The 26,156-nt window shown below is 52.2% G+C and overlaps 4 protein-coding genes across 4 annotated transcripts; 2 read left to right on the top strand and 2 right to left on the bottom strand.

Moving 5' to 3' along the window:
- Positions 1 to 753: 753 nt before the first annotated feature.
- Positions 754 to 6,784, bottom strand: TGME49_269940 (zinc finger motif, C2HC5-type protein; the record flags this gene model as incomplete). Its single annotated transcript, XM_002365631.2, has 6 exons — positions 754 to 900; positions 1,488 to 1,562; positions 1,947 to 2,220; positions 2,576 to 3,908; positions 4,704 to 4,883; positions 5,173 to 6,784. 6 exons carry the CDS (start codon positions 6,782 to 6,784, stop codon positions 754 to 756), a joined length of 3,621 nt encoding a protein of 1,206 aa, XP_002365672.2.
- Positions 6,785 to 9,230: 2,446 nt separating this feature from the next.
- On the top strand, positions 9,231 to 15,132 carry TGME49_269950 (hypothetical protein). The gene is made up of 3 exons (XM_002365632.1): positions 9,231 to 10,669; positions 11,022 to 12,159; positions 12,490 to 15,132. Exons 1-3 carry the CDS (start codon positions 9,942 to 9,944, stop codon positions 13,456 to 13,458), a joined length of 2,835 nt encoding a protein of 944 aa, XP_002365673.1. The 5' UTR covers positions 9,231 to 9,941; the 3' UTR covers positions 13,459 to 15,132.
- Positions 15,133 to 16,729: 1,597 nt separating this feature from the next.
- Positions 16,730 to 22,515, bottom strand: TGME49_269960 (14-3-3 superfamily protein; the record flags this gene model as incomplete). The annotated part of the gene is made up of 8 exons (XM_018781564.1): positions 16,730 to 16,830; positions 18,124 to 18,197; positions 18,646 to 18,745; positions 19,153 to 19,291; positions 19,762 to 19,818; positions 20,017 to 20,403; positions 21,141 to 21,211; positions 22,014 to 22,515. 8 exons carry the CDS (start codon positions 22,513 to 22,515, stop codon positions 16,730 to 16,732), a joined length of 1,431 nt encoding a protein of 476 aa, XP_018636600.1.
- Positions 22,516 to 23,652: 1,137 nt separating this feature from the next.
- TGME49_269970 (hypothetical protein) lies at positions 23,653 to 24,935 on the top strand. Its single transcript, XM_002365634.1, has one exon. It carries the CDS (start codon positions 24,222 to 24,224, stop codon positions 24,591 to 24,593), a length of 372 nt encoding a protein of 123 aa, XP_002365675.1. The 5' UTR covers positions 23,653 to 24,221; the 3' UTR covers positions 24,594 to 24,935.
- Positions 24,936 to 26,156: the final 1,221 nt, after the last annotated feature.

Raw genomic sequence — 26,156 nt, 5'->3', positions numbered from 1 at the left:
CAGCTGTCTATCGGAGATTGAGGCCGAAAAGGAGAAAGAGAAATAGCCGGAGAAAAGAGACACGAATCAGAGCAGAGGGAGTCGAAGAAAGGTACATCTGCGCGTCGAGCAAGCGGTAAACGAGGGGGCCTTCACGACAGCAACGGGTAAGCCCAGAAGACAGGGGAGAATGCGGCAACGCGGGCGGTATTATATACGGTCCGAAAACAAACAGAACTTACGACTCTCTGACGCGCGAGATGCGCCTTTGCAGGAAGGTGATGGAGCGACTCACAGAAACGCAGACAGAGGGTTAGCCGCACGCAGTTAGGGCCGAAAAGATACCTGTCATAGGAGATAAAGTCACTTTGAATAAGAATCAACGGCAAAAAAAGCAGACCCCCCGAGAACGGAGACACCCTTGTTTCTCCGTGCTCTCTTCTCTGGAACGTTTTCGACAACTTGCACCAAAAATTCCTTCCTGCCTTCTTGTGTGAGTCTCTGCTCCGTGTGTCTGCTTTTCGTTGGCTGTCGGTCGGGCCTCTCCACTTCCTTTCTTCACCTCTTCCTTACTCCCGTCGGAGTTCGACTGCCATTGATATTTCACTGGCTTCGCGGTGACATAAATGCTGACAAACGTCCGGTTCTAAAACAAAAATTCTCCTTTCATCCTTTCATCACCGCCAAATGCGCTGGAAAAGAACGTGCAGGTCTTCCCTTGCACTCTCATCGCTGCGGCTTTCCCCCTTCTTTCCCGTGCCGTCTCGGCGTTCCTCATGAGTTGTCCTCTCCACAGTTGTCTCTCGGCTCCTTGAATTTGTGTCCGAGGACCCTCGGCCACCGAGCTTTGAGCAAAGCAGCCTGCATGTGCGGCAGCTTTCCTCGAGCGAGATTCCAGATCCGCGGCTGTCGACCCACCACCTGAGTTTCAGGATCAGAAAGCGGAAGCGAATCGAGGCGAGGAAGGAAACAGACAACGAAACAGGTAAACACAGATCCTTTGGTCTCGGCTTCACGTCTTCCTCTCCGTGGTCTTTTTCGTTAGCCTCTCTTTCTTCTGTATGTTTTGTTTCTCCCTCGTTTCTTCATACCCGGCTCTTTGGCACGTTCTCACTCGCAACTTCTCACCACGTCCTTGCTTCACTTTCTCTGCAACTGTTGGTTTTCGAATGCACACTGAACGCCTCTCTCCTTGCGCCATTTAAAAGACACTGATGCGGACTGTCGCGGTCGCAACTCAAATTTCCAAGCGACTGTCTGTCGGTCAAAAACACAGGTGTCCGCAAAGAAGTCCATTTCTTGTTGATGAAATTCCAATTTTCTAAGGAAGCGAAACCACTCCACGGGGTAGCTCGTCGGGCTCGCGACCCGAAGGTCAGCGGCTCGAACCGATCTACAGTCGTGACGTCTTTTGGTCTAGATAAATCTACAAGTGCTTGTCATGTTCCTCGAATCTACCCAGCTCTCTGTGCACTTAGGATCTCACAGTCCGGTCTCGGATGTCTCACCTTGACAGGAACGATGAGTCTGCGCGGTCGTCGGAAAGTGAACTCAAACTTGCATCCTTCTGTCTCGTCTAGACCCTGAAGAATGGTCAGCAACAAGGCAAACGGGACGCGATCCCAGACATGTCGTGAAAAGGACAGAACCAAGAAGGAAGAAAGAAGAACTCTTTCAAGCGTCGCGACACCTGAGATCAGTGTTCACATATCTACGTATGCACCTACATATCAACAGAAATACATGTATATACGCATTTGTACTTCATGTTTGAATCGACTGCTGTGTCTCGGTGGTGTCTGATCTGGGTCTGGGCAGAGATCACCACGACGAACTGCGGCGCGCTGTTCCGCGCTCTTCCCAGGGTTTGCTTCCCTCTCTCTCTCGGGGACTCGTCCTCTCTTCTGCGGAGAGTCTTCCTTCTCTTCTCCTCGTCTTCTTCTCCGTTTTTTTGTCCCCTTCCTCACCCAACTCGCTTGTTCCGTTTTCTCAACGCAGTCCACGACGGTGACGCAGCCCAGAACAGCAGACGTCGGAAATTCGCGAGGGAAAGGCGGCAGTGCAGTTTCCTTCGCTTCGCAGCTCCCCTGCGCGTCACATCTGGCCTCGCAGTGGCGCTCTTCTGTGTCTTTCCAAAGACAAGAGGCAGACGCGGACAAGTGAAGAAGCTGCTCATAGAAGCGCCGCGCTGCTTCAATTGTCGCGGGGCTCGGTGGTGTCGCGGCCGCGTGGATCCACATCCTACGAAGAAAAGACAAACGCCTCTGCACCTGGCCACATGCAGCCATTGACGCATCTCTGTGCACCACAGACGTACACAGGCATGCACACATACACCTTTATATATATACATATATAAATATATATATATATATATGTTTAGAGAGAGGGGGACGAAGGACATCACCCACGGATTTTTTTACCTGTGCATGCACCAATAAATGCCTGTGAGTGTGTGAACGACGCCATTCTGGCGGTGTGGATCCGTATACCGCGTGGTCTGTCGCGTAGGGTGAAGTGGGTTTTTCTCAGGGTGTTTGTGTCGGCTGCCCGCCTGATTCCCCCAACTGCTTGCTTTTCGTCGCTGAGTTCTCACCGTCCGCGATGCGCGCATGGCCAGTTCCGTCCTTCCTTCGCCTTGAAGCCGAGCACGATCAGAGAGGCAAAGGGTTGCCGCACTGTCAGGCAAAGCCCTGCATCCTGTGCATCTTCAAGATCTTCTCTGGCCTCCCCGGTCTCGCCTTCCCTGAATTCGGAACCGCCGACGTCGCTCTCCCAGTCCCAGGCCTCTGGATCTCCTTCATTCAGCCCAAACGGCTTCTCCGAGAAAGCACTGGACTCCTGCAAAGAAGCGTCTCCCGGGCCTCCACCAAGAGCTGGAGGCTGGACCGCCCCCAGGTGGCTGAACTCGCTTTCCTCTGGTTGGTCTTCCTCTCCCAAGAGCCCCGCTTCTTCAACTCGAAACAGCCGTTTCTTCTTTCCTGCCTCGAGCGTATGCACTCGGGAGGAATCGTTGCGGGGGAGAGCCGAAGCGCAGGAGGCGTCGTCTGCGGCTCCAGTTGAACTCGTGGCGCCCTCTGGCGAACGCGCCGGCGCCCCAGGCAAAAAGACCTCTCCCTGTGTCTGTCTTCTCGCTTTTTCCTGCGCCTCCAGTCGCCGACGCTCTTCCGCTTCCGCTTGCGCTCGGAGACGACTCTGGAGATTTTGTTGCCACTTTCCCTGAGGTTCTTGGCTTCGAGTTGCAAAGAAGTCTTCTTCCTGCTGGAACGGCGCAGACCGCGAGACGAAGAAGCCCGGTGGCTTCGCACCCTCGCTGGCGGTGGCTGCCCGGCCGCCGCGCGACCGCGGCTTTGGAGCCCAACTAGCGACGTCGGCGGGCTCGCCACCGCCCTCGAGTCGCGAGGCCTGCAGCACTTCCAGCAGGCGCCGGGACGTGGCCGAAAGGGACGGGTTCTGAACGGATGAGAGTCCCGAGGAGTGCTGCACATTTTCCTTTTCGTCGTCTCGGTCTGCAAAGATCTCCCCGGCTTCTGCTTCCCATTCAGCGAGCTCTTCCTCCGCTTCTCTCTCATCTCTCCACCGTCGGGCTGCCTGCGCTTCGACCTGTCTCTGGATCTCTTCCAGTCTCTCGAGCTGCCTTCGGGTGTCTTCCTTCGACAGAGGCGGAAACGCGTTCGGCTTCTTAAGCTCCTTTTCTTCGGCCCCCCGCTTCTTTTCTTCGTCGAAGTAAATCTTCGTCTTCTGGCCACCCCACTGCGAGCTGCCACCCTCAGCGTCCTCAGCGTCCTGCCCTTCTTCTGTAGTCGCCGCGCAAGCCAGCTGGAAGCGCTGGAGGTTCTCTTCTTGCTCCTTCATTCGTTCTTCAGACCGCATCAGCGTCTCGTCGACGACCGTCTTGTTGACGAGATCCAAAGTGATTCGAACGCGCCCTGGAAGAAACGAGGATGAACGCGAGAGCGAGCGACAGTGCAAAGGCAATCAGTTCCACTAACAGTGAAAAAAAGGTTTTTTCACTTGGTAGGGAAAAGAACAACAACAAACTCTGAGACGATTGTCAACGCACGCCGTTCACTGGAATGAAATTTACCGGAATGAAGCTGTATAAAAAGAGTTCTCCTTCGAGCACATGTTCGCCCGTGATTCGAGGTGAAATTGCCCTGCGACTACGAATAACGCATTTACAGCTGGCTACTTGCACACTTTGAAATTAGGTAGCCGAATAGGGACGCCTTTCAACATTTTGAATCACAAGTGATTTGCTTCGCTGAACAGATACCTTTTCATCCATTTCAGGTTGAACCTGAAGAACGACTGGACAGAACAAGGCTAGCCGCCTCGACCGCCCATCTCGTCCTTCTCTCGCACCTGTCTCCACCGAAATCCTCCCAAGAATCGTTCCCCGCATTTGTCCTCTGTCCGGCCTGCTCCGCCTTTCTTGCGTTCATTCTCCACGCAACTTCTCTTCCTCCTGGGGGTGGCAGTCTCTCAGAGTTGCGTCAACAGAGCGAAGTCACACCAGTGAAGACAAGGACTGCCCGAAATAGTATACATATACATATATATAAATTTATGTATAGACAAAGATATATATATACATATGTATATGCCTATACATATATATCTATATATATATATATATATATATAGATATAGGATGATACTGAAGCCGAATTCGTTGTTCGGATGGCGTGTAGAGGATCCGAGAGTGTTGGGAGTTTCCTTACTTCTGTCATCATCTGCTTGGCGGGCCTGCTCCTCCCAGCGTTCAGCTGCCTCAGCTCGTCTGTTTGCTTCGATCCAAATATTTCGCGCCTCGTCGAACCAGTCCGCCGCGTCATCGAAGACGACGCTGCGGACTGCGCTCGTCCGATCAAAGTGCACGAGCCGGTCTTTGAGGGCCACCGCTGCATGCACACCGCATGCGGAGAATCCAGCAAGAGCCGAGAAGGTGGAGCGAATCGGCGGTCGAGCGAGACAGAGTCATAAGAACAGAAAAGGAAAACAACTTCACCCCAACAGAACTTGTTCTCAACGCATGAGGATCTACTGACAACACATATACACATCCATATATATATATATATATATATGCATGCATATGTAGGTGTGTGTGTCTGTTAATTACAGTTACGAAGACGCCTGCGTGGGCAATGGTGGTTTCCGAAAGACAATCTCGATTTTTCGTTTGCTTACCTCGTCTGAGAGCGTGAATGCGTTCCTGTTTGACAGTCTCTCTGTCCTCTGGGGTTGCGTCTGTGAGTCGCTCTTCTTCGAGCCATCCGTCGCTCTCAGCTTCATATCGTTCGGTGTCTTCCCTCTCTGAGCGTCTATTTCCAGAGCAGCTGAACTCGAGTTTCCGCTGCAAGCGCTGCCTGTGTGCTCCTCTCCTTCCTCTGCCCCCCTCATCTTCTGTTGGTGGAACGTTACTGCTTCGGCTGTTTTCAGGAACTCGGTCGGGTGGAGAGACGCTCGAGTGAGTCTTGATCTTGTTCCCGCAGAAAAGACATTCTCCGCCGCCTTCCATCTTGCATGCGACCTTCCCGCAGTACATACAGCTGCCGTGGACACCGTGCTCAGTGCCCATACAGAGGCAGACACAGCGAACAGAACTCTTCTCGTTCGCCCTCTGAACACACATGTATTTCGGTCGCTTGCTCTCTCCTAGCGACAGATGCGACGCAGCCAGGCCAAATGCGTTCAGCTGGAGCACTCCAGCCTTCTTCTTCACTCTCTTCGTCTCTCTCTTCTTCAAAAGGACCGCCTCTCTCTCATCTTCCTTCTGCAGCTCTGCGTCCTCTTTCTTCTCCTTCTCTTCCTTCTCCTTCTCTTCCTTCTCCTTCTCTTCCTTCTCCTTCTCTTCCTTCTCCTTCTCTTCCTTCTCCTTCTCTTCCTTCTCATTCACTGCCTCCTCCTGTCGGGTGACGCCCTCCCCCCATTTAGACGACGAAGCAGAGGAAGAAGAACAAGAGAGAGATGAGCAAGAAGTAAAAGAGGAAGAACAAGAGGAGGAACACGAGGACGAGGAAGAAGCGGACGAAGAGGAGGGAGACGAGGATGGAGAAGAAGAGGAGACAGACGAGAACAATGGAGAGGAACAAGAATCATACGCACCCAGGCCTGGCGGCAGCGCGGTACTGTGTTGTGTCTCTCTCTTGTGTGTGTGTTCGATTTCACTGTCTATGTGACTTTTACTTCCATCATTTCTACGAACGTCTCCCTCAGATTCCTGTATCTGAACAAACTTTTTCTTCTCGTCCCTCGAGCCAGGTGTCTCTCCCACGGCCTGTCTCCGAGAGTCTCGAAGCCGGCAGGCGAACTCGGAAGCGAATTCAGCGACTTGTCTTGCGACTTCTGGAGAGAAGTCTGGACGCATCGGAGCCACGAGGCTTTCAACGAATTGACTCAGATCCTCTTCCTCGCGTCTCTGTCGCTCTTTTTCAGGGTCGTCTAGGTCGCGGAACCTTCCTTCTCTGCCGCGGCCGCTGTCTCCAGAAATGAAAGAGACGAGCTCCTCCACCAAGTAGGCGTCTGCATCTTCGAACTGAAGCAGAGCTCTCAGCTTCTTCAGAGCCCAAGCGGCCAGCTCAGGCGGCAGAGACGGTTGTTCTGTCATCTGAACAGGAAGCGGAGAGCGAGAAAACTTGAGACGAATGCGTCGAGAAGACTCGGAGAGACGCCTCAGACCCGCTGCGACACACAGGCCTGTTCCGGACAGCGGAAGGAGCAGAGAGAAGAGAGAAGGGAAACAGGCGGTTGACGCAGAGAACGGAAGAGCGAGAATGGAAGGAAGAGAGAGAACCAACATACAGAGAGAAGGAGGTAATCAACACAGAGAGGAAAGGCTCAAAGAAGAAATAAGCGATACACGGGGAAGTGAGGAGACGGCGAGCGCCGGACCGACTGCCGAGAAATGACCGTGTGTTCGCTGTAGAGTCGGCACTGACTGTGAGTTTCGCTTCTCAGTTTAAATCGAGAAACAAAGAAGTCCCTTTCTCGACTGACGAAAAGCCGAAGTCCCTCTTTTGTGCCGGGTCAAGCGCCAGCGGGCAACGCGACTTTCGCTCGACATCGAGATCGCCGCTCTCTGGCGATACGAAAGAAAGACAGTTCTTCGTTTTCAGACTCGAGAACGCAGAACGAAAACGGTACGAAGTCTCAAACAGTTAAAATGAGTAAACGGCGCTTCAGAAGACGCGTTTCGAGCTGTGACAACGCCTCTCCAATGTGTATGTTTATCACTGCATGCACCCGGTCAATGAAAACGCACACCTGTGGTTCAGAGGGTCTGTCAAACCCACCGGCACATTTTCTCTGTCAGAAGGACTTTTTTTGTCTGCTTTCTCAAGGCAGGAAGTCTGTGCATCGTCAACGCAATCTGGAAAAGAGGTTTGCCATCGTGCTGCACACGGGAAGACACAGACGAGTAGCGGGGTCGCGGCTGCAGGCTGAACTGTATTTGAGGCGGAAATCTACGCGTCGAAATTTATGTAGAAACATAGATTTGTGCGCAGGTGTGAAGTCGATTCTCCTAAGAAGCGCTTGCATCGATGTAATGGAGTCGGGCGACGCCTCGTATGTACGGCAGAGAGATTCCGATCCAGTGAACGTCGTGACAAACATATCGGCACATAGCCACAAAGTCAAGCGAAAACGTCCGGCGTTTTCGATAATTCGAGTAACGTTTGTTCCACGAAGAATATGTTTTTCTTCGGGAAGCGAGCCTCATGCGTCTGTGCACCTCGTGTACAACAGGCTCAAGAATCTGCATAGGGGGGGTTAGCGTGTGTGCTGCATCTCTCGTCGTTTTTCACGTACACATAAGTAAACTAAATACCGCCACAGACATGCAGGAAGTTAAGTTACTTATAAATATCAGTACATGTGGACAAACTGTGTCTCTGAGAAGTTTTTGGTAGACATATGTACACATATTTACTATTATATATATATATATATATATATACCTAGATATATATGTATATATAGCTTACAAAAATATACAGATATTCATTTAAATACCTATGCATATTTATGTATACCTACACCTATATATGTACGAATATATATATATATATATTAACTGCAAAGGTCCTCAGATTCCCCGCTGTTCAATGACCGTATAGACCCGTATTTGCGTTGTTTGTAGTGTCGTTTCTTTCTCGATGAGGAACTCGAGGCAGACAACGCATGTGTAGTGAAGTGTATCACTGCACAAACGGTGCACATTCGACAGCTCGGTCCATCTGTCCGATTGCCGATGGCTTTTGTAAGACCCTTATCACTCTTGATCACGGGGGAACGATGTCGCAACCTCACGACGCTCAAGTGCTCCTATCTCTCGACATCATAGAATAATACCATTTACATATAGATATATACAGATACACATTTGTACGTGTGTATATGAGGCTAAAAGTGGGAGGATGTTTTGCCATCTGTAGTGGGTTCCAAGGTGGTTTTTACCGGAGTGAACATGAACGATTTCGCGACCGTCCGTAGCGTGTTGACTCTCTGAAGTGGTGTGGCGAACGGCGGCCCTGGTTGGCTTTTTCGTCTGAGAGAGGTTCTTTTAAATATCGCACGACTTTGTCTCAGTTCAGCACTGCGTGCAAGATCCCGTACTGCTACACCTCGGCATTCACTTGTCCGGCATTGCACTCTTCTTGCTGTCTTGAAGTTCCATGGACGTCCCCGCTTTCACTTTCTCGACGAAACGCGCAAACCCTACTTGGTTGTCTGGTGAGTCAGTTGAGGCCCTCCGGCATTTCTCTTCTTGAGATTCCCCGTCGGCACACGCGAAAGGCGGTGCTTGGTTTGCTCACGGCCTGCCGGACGGGAGTTTTTTCCGGCAGAACTGGCTGCCGTTTAGCACTGGGCAAGATCTTTTCTTTGCTGCACTCTACTTCGTTGACTGTGGATCGGATGTTGGACTGCGTCCCCTGCCCAGATTTGAGCGGTGGAAAGGCCAGAAGCGTCTGTTTTTTGGAATGTTTTCAGGAAAAGCACTCCGCCAGGAAACTCTGCAGGCACCCCGAAGAAGACACGACAGAGGCAAGGAACTATTTGCGTCCACGTCCGCTTCAGATGCCCCGCGGAGTGCGCCGTCGCGCGCGATTTCTTTACGTGGGAATGCGACACAGGCTACTTCTTTTCTCAGGGTGGTGGGTACCGCTCTTGAATCTTCCGCATTCGGTCTTTTATGAAGCTTTTGCCGTACAGAGAAATGGTTGTTTCGGCTAAACGGGTACACTGGTGTTTCCTCCTTTCTCGCGCGGCGTCCGTCCGTGTCCGGTTCTTCTTCGATCCTGTTTCCCTTTTTACGCTCCTCTGCCACACGAACCGAAAGAATCGGGTTCGCGCAAGCCTTCGTCGTGCGTTTTCTGCCTGAGTAAAAGGAGAAACATCCATGCAAAGCACCGCGCGCCAAAGTCACTCGGCTCCCGTTCTTCCCTCTTTTTCGTGAGCGTCCCAGCGCGCAGCCAAAAGACAAGCCCCCGCGAACTGTCCATTGTATCCTTTCCCTTTTCTGTGTTTTTTTTCGCACGATATCGGCCTCGGTTTTCCTTTGTGCCTGCGAGGGTGCACAAAACCCCGGCCTCGCAGGTGTGCAACCTTCTGCGCGGTTATCGCACAGAATGAAGTTGCTCTTTTTTTGACACGTTTCTCCCGACCTTTCCTGCCCAATTCTTCCTTTTCCTGCCTTTTCGGCGCTGGACTGGGACAAGACTGCAAAGGCGCGCGAGCTACGGGTGTGTGCGTTCTGTGCTCCACGTGAGGTGCGTTCTGTTTATGCTCCGTGGAAGCGGCCTACATTCTGCGTTGTCCAGTTTCTGTAGTCCTTGTGGCGGAGAATCCTTGCTTTTTCTCACGCAGCCAGATCTGTGCACAGGCAAAAAACTGGGCTTCGCTCGCGAGGCAGCTCGGTGCGGCTGGTCGTGGGTTTCCCCGGTGGATCGCAATGTATGATAGGTCTCTTTTCTTCTCACTTTTTGAGGCGTCACAAAATGGCGGGTCGCGCGAGCGTCGTCGTCTCCCTGCTTTTCTCCGCTTCGCTGTGGTCTCTTCTCTCCCGCGTCGATGGAGCGCCTGCGAATCTATCCCCCGCGGCGCACCGGGCTGTCCCTGCGGTCATTTCTGAGCACCCGTTCGGCACAAGCCCCGTCCATATGGCGACGTCCGCGTCAGGTTTCCGCGAATTCGTCGCGCAACATCTGACGGCGGGGGACGTCGTCATCGTCCTGTTTTTCTCGCGGCACTGTCCGCACTGCATCCGCTTCAAGGTTACCTACCGCCGCCTGGCAGACCGGCTCGGCCAGCGCGTCAAGACCGAGAAGAACGGCGCCTTCTTCGCAGCCGTCGACGCGGGCGCCGCACAAGTCACTGACCAGGAGGACTCCATCTGGGACATTCTGCGGGAGTTTCGTGTCTCCTTCATCCCCGACGTCCGCCTCCTGGTGCCTCTGCACCGAGTTAGGAGCGCGGCGGATGAGGACGGCGCGGAACTAAAGAACGAAAGTCCAGGAACCGCCAAGGAACTCGGCCCTGACTACGGCTCCCTCGCGGCGTGGACCCTTCAAGTCAGCCACCATGAAATGTCCGAAGACGGCATCGATACGCTTCTTCGCACGTACATTGAAACCACTGGACTCGACAAGCTCGAGGAAAACGACGAACAATTCTCAGAAAAAAGGTAAAAGGTCCACGCAGTGATTCTGCGTATCCACTTGTTCGCTTCGTTTCCCGACCCTGTGGTTCTACAGACACGTATCGCTCTGGTGGTGGTGTCCATACAGTGTGATGATTCCACATATAGATATACATGTATGTATGTGTACGTGTATATGTATCTGTAGGCTACGAAGCTATGTTTGCAGTTCAGCGCGTTGCAGTACTCAATACATACATTGTTTGGACATCCCTGTGTACCTGGGCGAATGTGGGCACAGCTAATGTTTTTCGTCGACAGAGACAGCGGGGCCGTCCACTCCTCGACGTCGTAGGTGTACCCGGCGAGTCTGCGCTGTGCGTTCTGCGTGCTTCAGACGTTCTCGTCAGGAGATTTTGGAGAGCAACTTGAAGCTGCTGGAGGCGGTGTGTCCAACGACAGAGTTTCCCCCCGCTCCTGTTGGGTCTCCTGTTCCAGCTCTGTGTCGCGGGGGCGAACGGTGGTCGCCAGATGCTGAAAGGGTGAGTGGCGAGACGCCTGGAAACCGTCTGCACGACGCCCTCGCCGTCTTTTTGCATGTGCTGAGGAGGTGGATCGTGGCGTCCGACTCGAGTCTGCATCTGTCGCTGGAGAAGGAACTCGCGCTTGCCCGTTTCCTCGAACTCGCGCTGTACGCGTTGCCGGGGAAGGCCATCAAGGGCGCTATCTTCCGACTGCTGCTGCACCTCCGGACCCTCGGTTCTGGTCTTCAGCCGCTGCCTCAAAGCTTGTTGTCTCGCGAGGAGTTCCACGCTGCATTGGAGAAAGCCAGCCGGATGGGCGAGGCGGGGGCAGACGAAAACGCTGCAGCTGAGACAGCGTCGACGGCTTGGACTGTGACTTCGAAGCCGCCCTCAGAGCCGCAGTCCGAAGTCGAGGGAGAACTCCCCTTTGTGTCTCTCCTGCGTAAAGACAACTGGGAGAAACGGCTGACCGACTTCAAGGTCGCGGACGTATCGGGCGCAGACGCGTTCCCGGGAGCGCAGCAGCCTGCGATGCGGCACTGCTCCACCGTTCTGTGCGGCGTGTGGACCTTGTTCCACGTCATCGCTGAAGGCTTGCAGACGCAGTTTCAGCGGAAAGTTCGTCTCGCCCGCGAACGAGGTGCTCCGCTCCCCCAGGCCCATGAGACTCAGAGACAAACCGACAAGAGCGAGACGGAGCACGCAGACCGCGAACGGCAGACAGAGATGTACTTGCTGTCTCAAGCTAGCGAAGAGGAGCAGACGCGAGCGGAGCAAGCAAGGAGCGGGAGAATCGACTTGAAGTTTCTAGGCCCCTACGACAGTTTGACCGTGTTTGCGACTCAAAAGTACAAGGAACTGCTGCGCCAGGAAGAGCACGAACATCTTCACAGACAAGACAGAGACACACCCAACTTGCGCGGGGAGTCTAGACGCGAGACCGACGTCTCGTTCATGATCGAGGCTCTAGAGGAGACATTCGGTCCTGTGAAAAACAAGCAAGCTCTCAGCGTAAGCAAAAGTCAGAGAGTCCTGGGGAACGCCCTGTCGCGGAGGTCGTGGGTCCAGGAAACAACCGCGAGTCTCAGAACTCGAGTTTCGATCTTGAGCCAGAGCATAGGTCTACGTTCCGCTGCGCTTCCCCAATGCAGTGTAATGCCTTTTTCAAGCGAGACCGTGAAGTACGTATTTTGTGCGTCTCTCTCTGTTGTGTTTTGCATGCTGGACGCATGCGCGTGTCTGTTCTCCGTCAGTTGTCTCTGTGTTGAGTTAGGTAAGCCGTTGACTCTACTTTCTTCTGAACCAGCGTGGAGCTGTGTGTTTTTCCGAATCTTTTTTCAGGCTCTGGAGGAGGAGTTGCTCGTGGAGGAGCGACGGTCGATTCTCCCCGCGAATGTTGCGATGGCGTCGCTCCGGGATTGGCTTTTCTCCTTCTTCATGTGCGTCGCATGTCGCACGCATTTTCTCCAGTGTTTCGAGCAAGGATTTTACGGCCGCGAGCAAGTTACGCCGCCGACCGCTGTGAAGCAGGAGAGCCTGGCGGCGCTGGCGCAGAAGCGAATGGAGTTTCAGGGTGGTCTTTCTTCCTTCGTCGAGAAGCTGGGAGAAAAGTCGAACTCCTCCCCCTCCGCGGTTGCTTCTGTTGTCGCTGCGCGCCTGGCGGCAGGCGGCTCCCTTTCAGACGCAGAGCGCGAGATGCTGCTGTCGCATTTGCCAGCGAGTCTGTGGCTGTCAGGGGAGTTTTTCCGCGTGAGAGACCCTCTGGATGTTGCTGAGGAAGAAGAGAATCTGAGGAACTTTGCGCTGTGGCTGTGGCGACTCCACAACGCCGTAACAGTGAGAACAGCAGCGGAGGCGATCGTCGAGGTACTGGTCGATGAGACCCTGGACGTCTCGAGTGTGTCGAGGGCGCAGCCCAGCAACGCGACTCCCGGCTTCTCCGCAACTGGCGAGCCTCTGGGGATCGGTGAAATGGCCAAGCGTGGACTGGGAAGTGCGTACTTTCTGCATACAGATCCGCGGTGGCCTCCTGCTCAAGTTGCGTCCTGTCTGCGTGAAGATGCTGCGCCTTTCGAACTGGGTTTCGACTTCGTGGCGGCTCGCGGCGCGACGGACGCGGTGCACTTGTGCGAAAATGTGGACTTCTCTGGAGACTTCGACTTGGAAAAAATTCGCCAGTGGCTCCGAAAAACCTACTGGGGCTCGACTTGGGGGGAGACGGCCAGCGACGTAGACGAGGGGGCCGTGAGCAAGGCCAGGCTTCAGTCTCCAGGTTCCTCGCGCAGGGATGTAGAGGCCGACGACCAGTAACTCGAGGGTGTGTTTTTCTGTGTCGCTCCTCGCGAAAAGCAAAGAAACTGCGCGAGAGAAGAGAAGAAGGAGCAAGAAAGCGAGCGAGAATAGGGCGAGGGAGGGTCGTCGGTGATTCAGCGACAAAGTGGCAACACACGAGCGAGAAAAGCGACAGCTTCGGAGTGAATGGCCGAGCAAAAAGGCACTTGTCTCTTGAACACTGGAGCGGCAGCTCCCTCGAAAATGAAATGGTTTCATTGGGGATATGCACGGTCTTTTGTGACGACGTTTGAAGATGCGAGATTGCTGCAACTTCGAGTTCAGGGGCAGCGGCGACAGGAAGCGTAGGCAGCGGGTGTGAAGCCCGTCAGGTTTTCCAGATAAACACATCTGGAAGAAAAAACCTCTCAAAGTGGGGTGGATGTCTGCGCTCGTTCTCGCGAAAAAAGAACTGCTGCGAAAGGCTCTTCAGATTCCGAACCAGACTGGCTCTCGAACGGAGGCCGCAGGCGTCTTCAAGCGCCAACTGGTCGTCACCGGAGAAGGAACAGAACAGAGGGAAGGACGCTGGTGCATGTGGGTGACGAGAGAGAACGACAGAATGTAGAGCGAGAGGAAGGCGCGAGCTGCAGCCGCGCTCAAGACTGTTGCGGCTGCGCGCGCGCGAGTGCATGTAGGCCGTGCATCGGCGTAGGTTTTGTGTTTTCAAATCGGTGTCGCACATCTCTATTTCTTGTGTACAGGCGTAGTTGTGTAGAGTAGAGAAGCTGTATTTTTAGGTACCCACGTACCAGAAACTCTGTGAAGGGGCCTGCTTCTTCCCTGTGTCACTGACACGCCTGAGGCGCGCTCCTCAGAGGGATTCTTCCTGCCTTCAGGCTTTTTTTTGTCAGATAGAGCGAGAGCAATGACGAGTGCGTCTGTTCTGCGCACCGGAGAACCGTGTAGGAACCGCATGTGGCTATATGCATCGTTGTCGATCGCTCCGAGTTTCTAACGGCAGGTGTGGAGGCCTTGTGCTGCCGATATTTGCCGCTTTTTCACGAGGGTCAACGTCCAGAGTCGGCCGCGAAAGAGACGACGTAGTTTTACGCAAGTGTGTCGCCGGAAACGGAACGACTGAGGTTCATCTCTCCATTTAGAGCTACATTCATCTGCGTGTGCATCTCTGAGTTTCTCTGTATATACATGTAAATGTGCGCATAAGCATGCATGGAGGTGGATATACCTGGGCAAGGGAGTGTTAGAGGCAAAGGCGGAATGCTCTCCTAGCAGTGTAGATCTCCGTGTGTGTATTTGTGTTTCTCTGTAGTTCAGTTTCGCGTCGTTTCGGTTGTGCACGCGCAGTATACAGTCACGGTTGTGTTTGCAAAGCATGGGATCCCAGTTGCAGGACAGGAGGCAACAAAGATTATTTCCGTTGCATGCGTTTATTTGCCTCGAGCGGCCCACGCCTTGAACAGAAGAAACAGGTGTGCCCTCATGTCCTAAAACTGCGTCATCTGCGTTTGGAATGCACGGAAAAGGTTGTGTGTCCCGAAGGGTTTCCTTTTCAACGGGAGCCAATGTTTGCGGCGCTTTATGCTATTCTACGCAAAAAGGGTGTGCTTGTAAAAACTGTGTAGACACCTGTGGGGAATCAAGAAACTCGAGACCGTTGGAATTTATACAGATCCAAAGAGTTCCTTAAGGGCAAAAGATCCTCAAAATGCGATGCCATGTCGGAAACGAAGACGGACAGCCAGGCACATCAATCTTGCGATATACGTAGTATACGTACATAGCAAACACGCTTGTAGAGGCTTTCGTTTTCAGACTGAGTAGTGGGTGACCCAGACGCAGAGACAAGCATAGACCGAGCTCTGAGTAGCCGGAGACTGCCAACAGATCGATAGATACCTGTATATACATTGCGTTTTGGGGGGTGGAAGTTGACGGAATTCCGGTGCTCTGTGTGGAGTCGTGTGGGTAGAAGAAATAGATGTCACTGGGGTGTTTAGAGTGGTGAAACTGACGGTGGTGACCACCTTTTCCCGACAACGTAAAAATTTCTGCCGGCGGAGCCGGTTTGAAACTTCTCCGGTGGATTTTCTTGGCAGACAAGCAGAAATCCTGCAGGCCTTCTTGTTACGTAGATGTCTTGTAACTCCGGTCATGGAAATCGAAAGGAGTTCCATGCCAAACAAAGGAAACGACTTTCTCTACGACTTATCTGTGTGTCTTTCGGAGTGGACTGCGGCCTCGGAGGCGAAACCCTTTACCGTTCTTTTGCTGATCCGTTTCAGAGCTGGCAAGACAGCAGAACGCGGGCATTTCGTGGCGGGGGAAAATCCAAGATTTAGAGAGGACGAGAGCCGAAAGAAAAGAGAAAATAAGCCTTTCTTGTTTAACAAATTTTGAGCAAAAATCGACACGCAAACCCTCACACACTCACAGAAACCGATTTCCCTCGCGCACGAGACAGTGAACTTACCGCCGAGCCCTTGTGGACTGCCATTCCGTTTGTACCACCCACTGATTTTCCATTTCCAATTGTGAAGAGGGTGTTGAGGAATTCCCCTTCAGATCTTCAGAGTTCGAATACTCGCAGAAACGTGTGACAGACAAGAAAGCGGGGAGTCTGGAACGCCAGACATGAAGAACCCCAGGCGAAGCTTCTTCCAAATCTCGGCCTCAAAACAGTCTTCGTCGGTCTCCACGAAAAGGACAATCTGTATGGTGTGCACTACGAAGAAATCCAGACTCCAAGCCGTCCCACTGGTGCATCCGTATCAAGACTGTGCATGCTGTTGTTGTTAGCAGTCTAGACATACTTACGCAAATATACCTACAGTTATATATATATATATATAATGTATATTTTTAGACATAAAACTGTGTACATCGATATGTACATCCGCATGTTGTTTATCACCTAATATTGTGACCGAGGAATGCAGCGGATGTCGCTGTTGATCTTTTTGCTTCTGCGCACAAGTCTGGACTTGTCCTTCCCGATTTTTCTGGGTTTCTTCTTTTCCGCTTCTCTGCTCTTTGCCCGATGGCGCGTTCCTTTATCGCCTCGAAGCGCAGAAACGGGGATCTCTGCTTTGTGTTTCTGAATTTCCCCCCTGCGAGAGCCTTCCTGACGGAAGAAACCCCTGTCAACTGGGCGCATGCACCCTCTCACCGCGTCTTGTCTCTGTCAGCTTGTTCGCTGGTCGAAAACACTGGCATTTTCGTGGCTGTTTCTTCGCGTCAAAATACGATCAAAAACCTTTCCCTGAGACAACCGTGTTTCAACATCAAATTAGGCGAAAGAAGCGGTGCTCCCTGCGTCGAGAGATTGTCCAGAGGAAAGAGAGCGGTAGTCCATTCCAAGCAGAGCTTGAACGTCCGTCCGGCCTGTCTCTGAGAAAAACAAAAGGGTGGCAAATTGAACAGCTGAAGAAACGCAATGGGTGTGTTGTTATGCTATTCAAAAGTTCTGCTCCCTACTGATATTTCACTGGCATGTTGACACCAATACTAACGAACCACAGTTGTCGATGGAATCACTTTTACACCGCACAACGTTCTAGAAAGTACTACGCCAATGCGACACAAATAGAGAGCTATAAAGGACCAAAGCACTTTCGAATTCGCAAAATACAGCGGTCCACATACCGTATCCTGCGGACAGAGTTGGCATTCTAAGCATAAAGACCATAGCTACACAGTGTACTGTGATTTTCGCAAAAAATGTAAGGATTCTGACACCGATCTTTGTTTCGTAGAACGGGTACACTGGAAATCAGACAGCTTGAAGTTCGCCTTCTTGCCGAGGGCGTTCCCAGTTCAACTTGAAAGAGGATCCCTAAGAGTCACATCCAGTCTAGTCTTTTTCTATGGTTCAATACATTAGAGATCTCTGAACAGTCCAGAGTAAACTGAAGAAGGATTCCAGTGTGAGGAAGAGAAGCGAAACAAGATATGTCGAGAAAGACATGGGGGCGAAAGCACGCTAGCAAAAAATCAAGACACCACAACAGACGGGAACACTGTTCCGGAAGCCTCAAAAGGAAACTCGTTCTTCTGAGAAGGGCGCGAACGACGACCCAGATGAAAAGAAATGAAAGGATTTCCTTCTCGCCACATCGAACCTCCTCTCTTCTCCGGAGAGTAGCCATGGTCTGTTGGGAAGTCCGTTTTCCTCACGGAGACAGAAGAGGCCAAATATCGAAGCTGTGAGGAAGAAAACGGACTCTTCCTCCACAATGGAATCCACCCCGCCGACATGTGGACCTATCCTAGCTCTTCATACGTATGCACATTCAAAGAGACACCTAAGAGTACATTTATAATATTTATTGATGGGGTGTCTTTGTCTATGTCTCTGCATATACAGACACACTCAAAGAGAGAGCTCGTTACACTTGGAAATATAATAGTGAAGAGGGTAAACAAACAGTTTGTGTCTTGATCTACAAACACATACGCAGAAACACGTACAGACGTATATATATATATATATATGTATATTATGTATATATGTATATGTATATATATATGTATATGTATATATATATATATGTATATGTATATATGGATGTATGTGGATATGCAAGGTAACTGTATGGGTGAATCGGCGTAGAAGAATTACACGCAGCTTCACATCTCATTGAACACGCTCGATTTACGCAATGTAGGACGACGGCTGCATACCGGCACACCACTTTTCGATGTTGTCGCGCAAGAGACTGAGGATGACCAAGACGCGTTGGTATTCTTCTTCGTTTCTGCAGAAGCAACGGAATAGGGTCGGAGAGACAACTGCGTGCACGAAAGAGCGAGAGAAGGTCGGAGCCAAACGCTGTCCCGACGTCTCCAACAGCTGACGCAGCGGGAAAGCAGACCGCTGGTGATTTCCGTGTGTCTCTTCAGGAAAGGAGAAACGCAAAGAAAGACGTTGAGCATCCGGCGCCCTCCACGAGAGCAAACTGCGGCTCAAGCAACTGGTTGTCGACGGAGTTGTGGTCGACATGCAGCCGCCGCGTGGATTGACCTATGAGGATCGAAGTACACGGAATAAAACGAAGAAGAGAGACGAGACGACGCCGTGAAGTCGAAAGACAGGCGTCAAGCCGCTTTGCCCTCTTGAACTCTGCTGAAGAGACATGTATAGCGGGGGGGTTCCGAGTCCCAAGACATAGACGCAAGCACAACGCTTGCAGGAGACAAGCCTACCGAACGTGGTACATATTTTCGACGGAGTATCTGAACGCCGCAGCGATCAGTTCGATGGCTCGGTTGGTTTGCTGGCCTTGGTTTATGCTCTTCAGCAGAACTGAGAGAAGAAGAACAAACCCACAGTAAGAGCCACAACATTTCTTCCTGCACGTTCCTCTTTTTCTTTCCTCGTTTGTTCGCTTTCCTGCTCGACACACCTCCCGTCAAGACAAACGCAGTTCTGCAGCTCGAGGCAGTGCCGCCCTCTTTCGAAATGCCGCAGCCACGCATGCAATCTCTATGCCGACAGACATCTCTCCCGTCTCTGTCCAATTTCCTCTCCTCAGTCTTTTCCAGAATGAACAGCGCGTCTTCCTCGCCTCTCTCCTTCGTTCTGACTTCCGTCCTCTGTTCTCCTTCCCTTCCCCTCTCCTACGTCTTCCTCTCTCTGCGTCCCCGAGTCCTGATCGACCAGTTCAGGAGCCTGAGAAGCAAATTTCACGACGTTTTCTCGAACTTTCTTACCTCCGTAGTTCAACACAATCCCGAGATGCAAGGGCGTCACCTTCAGTTCGTCGTCTTGCTCTGTGGACTGAAGAGCAGATTCGTAGGCTCGAAGTGCTCGCTCTTCCATTCGTCGACGGATCTCTGCATTCTTCGTCAGCTGCACCACAGACCTCAGAGAAAATCCCAAACTCGGAATCGAAAGGGAGCTCTCTGGAGAAGCTGAAAACGTGGAGTGATGGAAGAAGTTGCATGTGCAGAAGGACTGCGTTCTACGCAGTCGGCATGGCTTAATTTCAGAGAGCCGAGGGAGGAAAACCGTCTCTCAGAAGAAGAAACCTGCAGCTGACGACTCTATGCAGACAGTGTGAACTACAGCTCTACGTTTAGGTTTCACTCTTCTGTCAACACAACCAATCGAGACGAGGCCGCAGTCTTTCTCCTCAGAAAACTCGAAGATGCCGTGTCGGGTACTGCACTCTTGTGAGTTAATCAGTGTGAATTGCTTTTTCGCGCTTCCCCTGGAGGACCGCGGAAGTGTAAAGAGGAAAGTCTCCCAAAACGGCATAAAGACGAAGAAGGAAAAAACGAAAAAATACAAAAAAGGAGAAAAACCCAACCTGCCCTTACCGCCGCCGTGTGTCGGCTGACGTCGCCTCGAAGTTGCTGATAGGCTGCAGTGGCTTCCTGCGAAAAAGGAGAGAAATGGAAATGGAAAAATGAAAGAAGGAAAACAACAGTGGAGGCAACACGAGAGCGGAGACAATTGGGCACAGGAGCTCTCCAGATGCGTTTCACGCGCCTCTCGCGTCTGCCCATTGCCGTCACTTTAAAGAGACGCTTCCCCACAGATACAGAATGCCAGTTTCGCGCTTCTCTGCTCACATGGTTCTCTGCCTGAGGCAGCAAGACGCCGAGGACAAAGCGATCCACGTCTTCATTGAGGGCAAAGAGATCGTCGGTGACTCTTTGTTTGTAGAGATTAACGCAGAACTCGAAGAACGCTGTGAATTCGTGCAGTTGAGTGGCGGAGACGAGCCCAAGCCCCAGCGTCTTCAACGTCGAGAGCGCTGCCTCCTCGCGTGTCTGCTTCTCCTCGCCATCCCGAGAAAGGCTTTGTTCTTCGCTCTCAGCAACGGCACTTTTCTCGGCGCCCTGCTCTTCGGGACTGCATGCAGGCTCGGCGCTCAAGGCCGCCAGAGCTGAAGAGCACCCATCCAGCGTCTTGCGCGCGGCACAGGCCTCATTCGCCAGGTTCGTGTATGCGTCAACCTAAGAGACGAAAAGCAACAGACGCACACACTCACAAATATCTAGAGAGAGCCGGACAAGACTATGCATCTATTCACGGATAGAGAGAGATGGATAGAGAGAGAGAGGCAGAAGGAGAGAGGTATCCACGTAAGCTGTATACGCAAGTGGAGAGGGCATTTGCGTCATCCGTCATGCAGATGCATGCAGAAGGAGAAGAGACACAGCACTGCGGTGTGTGCGATGGAGGGGATTTCTCTAGAAAAAAGCAGATGGTCGAGGGAGAAAGCGACACTCTGCCGCGTTCCATCCATCTCTGCATATTCACGTTTGGCTCTGCGCATGTGCATGCATAGAGCATAAGTGAAGCTATACCGATACAGATAGAGAAGGAAGGACAGAGTGTCGCGACATAGATCTACAGAAGCAGTGCATCTGGATCCGTCGTTGTGCATGGTTTTGTATCGCTGTGTGTACCTAAAGAGAGAGAGGAACCGGGAAAAGAGCCGTGTAGAGCAGAGAGAAGCAGTGAGATGGCTTTTCAGAACAGAAGGCGGCAGCTTGTAGAACAGAGGAGAGAAGCCGGAAGATCAGGGCCCCGACAAAGGCTTTTTTTCGAGGAAACAGAGACACCGCAGAGATAAGAGAGCGCCCGACAACGCTCTCTCCGACTAGAAGACAAGACAGAGGTGCGGTGGAGAGAAAAGAAGAGGGAAGAGAGAAAAGTACAAGAAACCGAAAGGGGAAGAGCTGCTCACCACCAGAGAGCGCTGCGTCGAGTCCAGGTTCGGATGCACCTGAGCCAATTTCTTCATAACTCGGATCACATCTGCAAACAGAAAGACAGCCGCTCCCAGACTGTCGGGTGTATAGACAGTCGATGAACAGAGAATGGGGGGGCAGCAGAGAACATCGAGCAGGCAAATACCCCAACAGGGGCCTACAGACGCACATGCGCTCTTACAAACAGCGGGCGTTTTCATGTTAAATAGAAGTCACAGCATACATATATATATAGTTATATATATATATATATATATACATGGCTTATCTGTGGATATGAGATAGACTCACTTTCGTGTTGAAACATCTATATTCATATATATATATATATATATAAATATATGAGTATATATAAATATATATATAAGTATATATAAATATATATATATAAGTATATATAAATATACATAAATATATGTTGAAAATAGAGGCAAGGCACAGTAAACACCGAAATGTATATTTTTACATGTGCATGCCGACTTGCGTCGCGTGACGGCTTCTTGGTGAGAGAGGCCGTGAACATTCGCGTTGTCCTTGTTTTTTGTATCGCGGCTACTGTGTTTTCCAGAGACTGCATCACTTTATTTTTAATAGAATGGTGGGAACGATTATTATAGCTGAGAACCGTTTTTAAAACCCATTTGACTTCATGTATCCGCAGATCCTTTTGTTTTTTTGACTGCCCTTTTCAGGAAACGTTCCGTGGATTTCCACTTCGCAAAAAAAACGTATCTGCGTGCTCCGTGACAATCTTCTTTTTTTTCCGTCTTCCTGTGACGTGACACAGCTGTCGACGTCCAGCGTGAGGGTCAGGCTTTTGTCTTGTTCTGCGTGGAGTGCGTCGCTACCTTGCCAGTTTTCGAGGTTTGCGGCGATGCTGGCTTGCGCCTGAAGATGTGCCAAGTCCTCGGCGGCGCGCGTCTGTGGAGCTTCTTTCTCTTGGAAGCTCACGAGAGGAGGGACGAAAGAGGTACTGGCTGTCGGAGCAAGGAGCAAGTGGGCGTCGGGCAGGAAGCCTTTTCTAGGTTCCGCAGGGCTCCCGCCGTTTCCCTCGAAGAGCGTTTGTTTCCATTTGTCTCCATCAGCCTCCTGGGCGCCGAGGGAGACTGCTGCTCTCTGCTCACTGTGCGCAGGAGAGAGCGCTGCATTCCGCGCGGCGCCCGCGAGACTCGAGAGAACTGGGAAGATGCGCGCAGTCGATGTGTGTCGATGTGCATCGCCGCCAGACACAGGCCGCGACACAGCCGAGTCGAACAGGGGGAGTTGAATGCCGAAAGGCAACGACGCAGTTGAAGGCGAGGGCGGAGAAGACCCAGAATTTGGCGACAGCGGGGCAGGGAGACTCGCCATTGTGTCTGACGGCCGCAGGTCCAGGATGCAGAGGAAGGAGAAAAGCAGAGTCAGAACCGCACTCCAGGGAGATGGAAGGCGGGAAGGGGATGAGCGGTCTTCTCTTCAGAAGATGCTGAGCTCAGAGGAGACAGACTGCGTTGGTCACAGCAGAAGAAAGGAGAAGCCGCGAGCGGAACGGCAAGCCCGGCGACTGCTGAAGAGTTCGACCCCGACAGAAGGGCGGCCTATATTCGGGCAGATGGGAAGGAAAGACACCGACTGGAAACAGGCACGAGACGCCTCAGGGACCTGTTACGGACGTGGAAAGTGAGAGGTCGGAAGAGAGAGGGGGGAGAGAGGGTGAGAGAGACGGAGGGCTAGAGGGGTAAAGGAGAAGGACGCAGAAAGAAGGAAGAGAGACAGAAAAGGTCGAGGACGGGAAGCAAAGAAGAGAAGACGAGGAAGGAAACGACGTGCGGACGCCGACTTTCGAGGTAAACAACGCTCTCACAGGTACTCGAAGAGAGAGGGATCGCGGGGAGTCGCGAGACCGCAACTCGAAGGGGAGAGAAGGGAGGAGAGGGAACAAGGAAGGACAGAGGCATTACATGAGGAATGCAGTCGCCAGGGAGGCTTCTCGACTTACAAAAGGAGCGACGCAAACGGGACTCAAGATAAGAGCAACGCAAGTCAGCTGTCTGCCAGCATCGACAGCAACCGTTTCAGAGGGCACAGGGAGTCTGAGCTGTTTCGGGATACAGAAGGAGTGAAAGCCGCGGCAGAGAAGACGGGGAAAGGGTGAGGCAGAGGTATGAAAAGCCTTCAGCGCATTACGAAGAAATCGGCGATGTGTAGGTTTCGATGCGAAGTCACGAGGTGCATACACATTGCATCGGCTTCTCATCTGGGAGAGGCAGCCGGCCGCAGCTTGATTCCCGGCGCAAGAAAACCACAGACGAAACGCGGCAGTCTGTAATCCGTTGGAGAGGAAAGTGTGTGTTTGAGGGAATGAAAAGATTAGGAAAGTGCTGCAAAAGCCGAGGCCCTCTCAATGCCAAGAAAAGGCGACCATTTCTTATCGGCACTTTCTCTCAAAGTTGCAGCTCACCGAGCGCGGTAACTGGTGGCGCGCTCCCGCTACAACACTCCCCGTCCAGATACGGCGTTTTTCTCCGTCCGTCTTTTCTTTGCTTTTTGTTCACGACACGTGGTTCGTTTCTGCTTCTAGCGGTCAACACGCGGAAAAAGTTTACCCGTGAACTTCTCTTTCCGGTTCTTTGAAATGCGCGGTGCGCTCAAGCCGGTCAGCTTTGCGTTCTTGGCTTCTTGCGAGTCGTAGACGCCGAGAAAAAGGTCCTTACCGTGTTTCCTTTTCCCCTTACCCGCTGGCGTAAACGAAGCGACGGAGTTGCTGCGTTTTCAATCCGGACGCACTGGCTTTCGTAGTTGTCGGATTCCCTTTCTTTTTGTCCTTTCTTCGCTTGTTCTGAGCCCGCGTGGTTAAGTCAGCGCCCTGAACCCGGTCTCTCTGCGTTCAGTCTCACCCGAGGAGTGTCCTATTTTGTGGCCGCGGATTGGTTTCTGAGTCAGAGAAATAGCCGACAAATTGACCCCGTGCACAACTTCGACTCTCGCAGATCCCTTGGTTTTTCTGCCGTGACTTTGTTCGATGCACGGACCACTCCCGGTTTCCTCCCCCTTTCCTAACCCCGTCTTTCGCTCCGATGGTGTCTCCCTCTAAGCGACAAGGCTCTCGCGAGAGTCAATCTGAGGACGCCCCGACTTCATGGCTTCCCGTCGCTGTCGGCGCCACTTTGGGTGCCCTCGCTGTGGGGGCCGTCGGCTGGTTTCTCTACCAAGGTTCAGACAGCGAGAGAGAAAGACAAGAGTTTGAACGCAGGAGAGTCGAAAATGAAGAGCTACAGAGAGAGCGCGAGAAACAGGCCGCGAGTGACCAAGGTGTGGGTGAAGAAAAGGGATCGCAGGAGACACCAGCGGAGACCAGCATGGAAGCCAGCACGGCAGACGAAACGCAGGCAGCAGGAGAGGCGAGTCCAGTCAGCAGTGACGGAGGCCAGGGATCTGGGGACATGTGAAAGAGAAAGGAAAACTGAAACACACAGACAGCACCACGTTGCAGCTGTTCACTCGCTCAACAGGTCTAAGCGGTGGCGGCAGACACAGTGAGTAGTGTACACGAGCAGGTGGGTGATCAGAGGGTTGCCTGAATTCGGTGCGGAGCAGAATGGAACCGGATCTTTTCTTTTAATCCCTTGTTTACGAATCCTGTCCCAGAGGTGAATACGCGCAGATCAAAGGCACTGACCATAAAAGCCTCTGAAAAGCGGTGTTCTCTCGCGATGCGTACGAGAGACACCGGCAGTCGCTATGTTACGCGTTGAACGCAAGAGCTCTGGAGTAACCGTGATGCTGTAGGATGTTGAATACAGTCGTCTTCGTCGCTCTTCTCTCGTGTACACATGTCGGGACTGACCCGGGGGTCTACGCGTTGGTAAAAGGGGGCTGTTCGGTGAACTATTCGTTTCCTGGGTATTCCGGGGCGTGGGAGGTTTTTATCGGGTGTCTTAGCGAGAAGATTCTCTTTTTGACTGAACCTGCATCCGGTAGACAAGATTTTCAAGACTTCGGGCAGTGCAACGCGCATGCGCTCCTCAGACAACGGTACTCCAGTGAATGTCGAGTAGTGTACAGTGGTTTACCAGCAATCATCAAGAACTTGGTTGTCTGAGCCGCGGCGCGCTGGAAAGGTGCCTGCGCATGCGAGTGCGATGCAACAGAGGGGGAAGAAAGAAAAAGAAAAGAAAGAAAAGGGAGACCTTCTGGGAGTCGCTACTTCGGTGTGAGTGCACACGCGCGGAGAGGAAACAGGGGGTGGTTTCAGTGTGTCGGGCAGAAGCGAACTTCCGAGAGAAAACAGAAAACAGCGGACTACATCAGGTGAGGGGTGTGTTCTCGGGTAGCCAAGGTCGGAAACAGAGGCCACGGGCTTCGACTAAATTCTTTTTCTAGAGATCAAAAGTGTTTTGGGTAGTCCCGTGTACGGAGTCAGAACCGCCCCGACAGCGCCGCAGGAAAGAGAGAACCGTTTTTTGGGTTCTGTGGCTTCTCTCTCCTTTCTGTCAACTGTGCAAGTGAAGATAACTCGCGTAGATTTTAACGCTGTTGACCACGGGAATCTCTCATTCGATGACCTAAAGTGTTTGCGTTGGCATAACGCACGTCCACTAGATGAAGACCGACTTTCAGCCCGGCATCTACGCCAAACCTTCTTTGCTGAGTCGTAAAAAGGCTTTCAGATGTGGAGAACGACGGGGACGTGCCGCCCACTCTCTTTTCAAGCAAAAGCGTGAAAAACAAGGAGAGAAAATCGTTCGAACTGCCCTTCTTCGCGTGACGTGACGAATAGGCACACGCACAGGAAAGCAACGAGATATGGAAAGCTCTTACTCGATGATCTTGTTCAATCACGTTGGTAAAACGCAAGATGAGTAAGGACCAACACTAGGCGTGGTATCTATATACCTGCGGGGGAGGGGGGTGCGGAAGAAGCCATTTACATGTGAGCAGGAAACACGCAAAACTCGTCCAATACAACCTATCAAGGGCAAGATACAGTGTACGTACACAAAAAATCGTTA

This window comes from Toxoplasma gondii, chromosome VIII, assembly GCF_000006565.2.
Source record: "Toxoplasma gondii ME49 chromosome VIII, whole genome shotgun sequence".
In the NCBI taxonomy this organism is placed as follows: Eukaryota; Apicomplexa; class Conoidasida; order Eucoccidiorida; family Sarcocystidae; genus Toxoplasma; species Toxoplasma gondii.
The sequence above is the reverse complement of the archived record's forward strand: the minus strand, read 5'-3'. Positions and strand labels throughout refer to the sequence as shown.